This window comes from Trifolium pratense, linkage group LG1 (assembly GCF_020283565.1).
Source record: "Trifolium pratense cultivar HEN17-A07 linkage group LG1, ARS_RC_1.1, whole genome shotgun sequence".
NCBI lineage: Eukaryota > Viridiplantae > Streptophyta > Magnoliopsida > Fabales > Fabaceae > Trifolium > Trifolium pratense.
In genome coordinates, this window is record NC_060059.1 from 52,988,828 (window position 1) to 52,994,479 (window position 5,652).

Consider the following 5,652-nt stretch of genomic DNA (forward strand, 5'->3'; position numbering starts at 1 on the left):
TCCAATAATGTTTCATATAGAGACTAATTCAGGTTCAATTATTTTGGTATGATAATCTCTTGTGTGGTCCATTTGAAAGATTCGAAATGATTTTATTATTTTAGATAATATAGTGGATGTTCAGCAACTGGTTGACATGATTCAATTTTCTTCTTGGAAATGATTTTATGTTAAGAGTTCTGGTAAGCTCTGCTCCCATTTTGAGTGAGTAGTGCAACCCATCATCTGTCGATGCTGGTAGTAGAATGTGTAGATGACTCGCTTGGCGCCTCTCTTGATATAATATTGGTGGTTGTCTCTTCGTTTGTGGCCCAATTTTATGATCGGTGGATATGGTTTATTTGATTTTGGTTGGTTTCACTATCGGTATGAATCTGTCTTCTTATCACCGTTTCAGATTTTTTTTTATCATTGTATATAGCTGATTTTAAATTTATATTTTTAGTTTGCTTTTTGTATATACCTCTGGTGCTCTTTGTATTCTAATCGTTTTGAATTTTTTTGGTATTACGGCTTCTTTTAAAAATGTAGAGGGGGATTAAAATTGTTGTATTATGTCGGTCCAAATTGTCTGTCCCAAGCAATTTTGAGGAAAATAGAGGTTGAACATGTGTATGTGATTGATTTGGCTTTTTATCTGAGTTTTATAGGTAGTGTCTAAATCTAATATTGTAGCAAAATACAATCTCTGTCACTTTGTGCTGCCAAAATAATTGATGATTAAAGTAGACAGAAGCATCAGTACTATAACTATCAGTCTATTATTGTTAAGGAGAGAACATGTCCTCCCTCTTTCCCTAGAGAAGGAATCTTCAAGCTAAGTCACCACAAAACTAAAACACCTAATTAATATACATTTTTTCTCTATAAAGTATAAAGGGATATCAAATTATTAATTTGTGTAATTTTTTCTTTCCATTTTAATTTCTATTTAACTAATATTAATTTGTGTAATATTTTTAAATAATCAAATAAATGGTTTTTTTTTTACGCAAACATATAAATGGTAATAACATGCAAATTAGTTCGAGAAAAAATTCGAATCCAAGTTCTAAAAATTTTTAAAAAATATAATTTTTAGATGATGATGATTCATTTAAGGATTTAGATGTCTTGCATTTTATTTTTGTAAAAGATTAAAAGTTTGTATTTTTAGCGAGGGACCAACTTAAATATAGACTTTTTGTCAAGAATTATCTAGGATCTTTAACTCGTTTTTTTATTTATATTTTCTTTTAATGTTTAATATTTATCACTTAAAATTTTGAAGAGTAATTTAATAACCATAGTCTATGAAAAGCAATTAGGATGTTATGTTAGTCATAACCATAATCTAAAAGAAGAAAAAAAAAAAAAATAGAAGAAGAGAGAAAAAAAGAAAAGAAAAGAGAAAATAAGAGAGTAAAAAATGAGAGACTTACAAAACAGAACATACGGACACATGCATTAGTGTCTCTAATCTAAGAACTATGTATGAAATTGCGTAAAAAAATAGAACTATGTATGAAATATAAAGCTATAAAAGAAATAGTACATAAGATGGGAAAATAAAGATGGCAGTGTAAATACACCATGTTCATATGTTCCATAAAGCTGCCTAAGAGAAAAGGAAAGAAGAGACACAAAACATCCTTTTCTGTAGGTTGGTTTTTACCATTTTAAACCCAAGAAAGAAAAACCCTTTGGTACCACACTTCCTTTGAATGATGATTTGTGTTTTGTAAAACAATGCATAATAAAGATCTGACCCTTATGCTTTTACTTGTGTGGGTCAATAGTACTTATCAACTTAGCAGTAATTATTCAATACTGTTATCTTCAAGTTTTGAATGATTACCAAACACAACACTCATCATTACATGTATAAAATTACAACTACTATACTTACATCTATCTCTTCCATAGACAACAAATTTAAAATCCTATCGGTCTGTAAGTTAAGAGTGCTGGTAGTTCAAGTATGAGTTGTGTCTCATTCACATCAGATGGAATAATGAATGTCGAATGGTTTATAAGTGAGAGAATTCATAAATCTAACACCTTAAGGTTTTGGGTAAAAATGTGATGTCCAACTCACTTATGCAGTTGTTCAAGACCCGATGTGATGATTCCCGGATCCGTTCATGACCCAACAAAGTGACACTAAAAGAGTTTTTTGTATAATTCCCTGTTGTCCAAAAAATACACTATTTCATAAAATAATAGATCTCAGCCATCTATTTGTTGTTGGACTGCTGATATTTATTTATTTATTTATTTTTTTTAAACAGCAAAATATATTAAGAGACTCAAAAACTATGTACAAGAAATACATAGAAGAGCCAATAAGGATACACTCCTGCAATGCAGGTACAGAAACATAAAACCCCATACCAGGCCAAAATCTCACACAACAAAACAAAAAGGGTGATTTAAAGCACCTGCTGATATTATATTTTCAAAAAATCAGTACTAAACAATCTCGCCCCTTAATTCAAGATCAAACGGTTGGAAATTATTACAGCAACACCGTAACTGCATGCAATCCTTTTTCCAAGAAGTGCTCTACAAGATCAAATCTGAAAATTTACTTACCACTACCTTAACTAATAATAATTACTTATCAACAAAATAAAATAAAAACACTAAAAATTGCTAATATTTTAGGACCACTTTTGTTCAATATCTACAACCAAAACCAATTGTCTCAACAAGGGGTGAACCAAAGTACCCACTATATTGATCAAAGAAAAAAACACAATGTTCTTGAGCAATGAACATGCCGTTGAAGAACATGTTATCTTCTCCCATATATTACTACTATATACCCTTGACATTATTTTGCCCTAATTTAAGTCTCAAGGAATAAGGGTTTCTAAAGCTATAGACTATAGGTTCTTGAATTTTATAGGTAGACAAAAGAGACATAATATTAAGCTCATATATTGACATAGAAAGATCATATTCATGTATATATGTACCTGTCACACTCTAGTGAGTGAAAAAACAAAAGAAGCATGTACACATGTAATGTTGATTAATCAATGAAATTAAACTTTTGATGCCTGGTAATAGACATAGAAATATCACTTTCGATTCTGCAATATTTGATCAGACCATCATCAAACCTTATCATGAGTCATTATATTTCATCGTGCCATTGAAATGTGAAAAAAAAATCACCTCTCTCATTACCCCACTTTTTTAGACAATATCATGAATTTAGCCACACGTGTGTTTGGACAAAATGTTCATGCGCACCCATAACCTAACTCTATTCAATTCATACCCCTTTACATTATCCTCCACACGTGTGAGACATAGTTTAATTTTTCTCAACCAACAACATGATTATACATAAATTTGTATTGAAATTAATCACCATTAATAAACTTGTCTAGGTAGAAGAACAACTCTTGTTTAATTTGTTATGAAGAAGTAATAAAGATTCAATGATAGATAAGGGAAATGAGTGAGAAACGAAGGATGTTCAGAGTTCAAACCCTAATACTATGACCATTAACTTACTAATATTTCGCCTATAAAAAAATGGATCTAGTGCTCTAAAATAGATCTTAGAACAAAAATGGAAAATAGATGTGTGAAATTTTTTCATATTTCACTAAGGAAGAAATGTTCGAAATTCTTCATGGTGAAAAAAACAATAATTAGAAGGAAATGAAAATTTTAACTAAATTTTAAGGATTTTTTTTTTTAATTGAAGCTGTATAAAGCTTACACGTTTAATAAAACTTTACCTTAAATTTTGACACCTGATATCAACTGATTTAAAGATTCCCGACTCATATAATACGAAAAGAATCAAGGAAAAAAAGTTCAAACATAAGTAACTAAAGGGAAGAAATCTCTCATCTTTCATATATATATTATACTCCTCAAAGCTGCTCAAAGTAGCTTAGTTGAATCAATTCATAAGTTATTTTGCTGACTGACACTAATACTATATGTATGAATAATTAACATGTTATTACCAAGCTTAATTTATAATAAATAGGATTTTCATCTATTATTATATAACCAAAATTGGTTATATAATTTAGAGATGAAGATCCAAACTAACATGGTCGCTACGTTTAGAGTCATAAACATAGCGATTATGGGAAGCAGAAGAAGAAGAAGATACTCCATGAGCACCGTGCGACGAATTCGCTCTTTCCTTGGAAGCAAGCATAGGTAGAGGGCGTTCATGGTTGAAACTAGGGTTACTCTGAACGGCGCTATTCGGAATACGCCAAAAAGCTAAAGGACTACCATTAATAGGTTGTTGATGAGAGTAAGAAGTTGGATGGCTATAAAATCTTGCACCAGCTGAATTAGATGAGTTTGTGTTCCATGTTGGATAAGAAGGGGATGATGATAATGATGATGGTGATGATGATGTGAATCTATAAAGAGGATGTTGTTGTTGTTGTTGTTGATGATGATGATGATGATAAAGATGTGGATCAGAGAAAGTAGTAGCATGTACCATAGTTGATTGAAGGTGTTGTCGTTTAGCATGTTGACGTTCTCTTTTGTGTGCGTTTTGATGACCACCTAAAGCTTGTGAAGTTGGGAAGTTTCTACAACAATAATGACATTCAAATCTTCTATTGTTTTCATTGTTGTTGTCTTTGTTATTGTTTTCAACTTCAAATGTGTTAATGTTGTTGTTGGTAGTTGTTTCCGGCGACTCGGAGTCATCGTTGTTATCTTCCGTGGTGGCGCCGAATTCGATGCCGAAGAGACGGATGCCTTTTTCTTTGATGGTGGGTGGAGGGCGGATGAAGGGAAGTTGGGAGAATGACTCAACATTCATTAAGTCATGTGTTTCTCTTTCAATGTTTTTTTTGTCCATGAAGCTAATTAGAGAGAATAATTTTGAGTGTGAATTGAAGTGTTTTTATGTTTTTGTGTGTGTGTGTGTGTTTTGAAGTTGTAGAAAGTAGAGAAAAATAAGTGAGTGTGAGTTGTGAAGTGAATTGAATTGAAGAAGAAGAGAAGTTGAATGGAGAAGGGTATGGTGGGACCTATAAAGAGAGGGTGTGGGGACTATTAACATTACATTGCATCTATGGATGGACAATTGGGTCTGATCCATCTCAGAGTGAATTGCCTGACAATAGCCACAAGACTACCTTTCTTTGCCTTCTCTCAAAGTACCACCTCCCTTTCACTTATTTTTGGATCCATTCACATCCACTTCTACTTCAACATCTAAATACACACCCACTTTTATTAAATTTTATTTTCTACTTTTAATTCATGCTTACTTTTCTATATATAATTATCTTTTTAATTTGTAGTAAGTGGTCCAAAGATAAACTTAGACATTTTGATGTCATTATGTAGAGTACCGACATTGGACAATGTTGTTAGTAGAAGTCTTGTGAAACCACTTGCAATTAGCTAGCTAGCTCAAGAATGATAGTCACATAAGATTAAATGGATAATTAATTTACTTTGATTGGTTCTAGTATAATAGAAAGTGGGATATTGTTGACGTGCATGCCCTAAAAACCAATGTATTTAATTTGTTGGTGGATTGAGGTTTTTTAGTGTAGGAATTGGATCCAGCTTTCAGCCGTCCGACTTAAATTGATGGTTGAGATTGTTTTACCGTGTAATTTCATTCTGCGATTTAGATCGTCTGATATTAAATTAATAGTTGAG

At 31.8% G+C, this 5,652-nt stretch overlaps 1 protein-coding gene across 1 annotated transcript; it reads right to left on the bottom strand.

Annotated features, from left to right (window-relative positions):
* Nucleotides 1-3,831: 3,831 nt before the first annotated feature.
* LOC123906336 (zinc finger protein 8) lies at nucleotides 3,832-5,179 on the bottom strand. Its single transcript, XM_045956248.1, has one exon. It carries the CDS (start codon nucleotides 4,835-4,837, stop codon nucleotides 4,037-4,039), a length of 801 nt encoding a protein of 266 aa, XP_045812204.1. The 5' UTR covers nucleotides 4,838-5,179; the 3' UTR covers nucleotides 3,832-4,036.
* Between the last annotated feature and the right edge of the window lie 473 nt (nucleotides 5,180-5,652).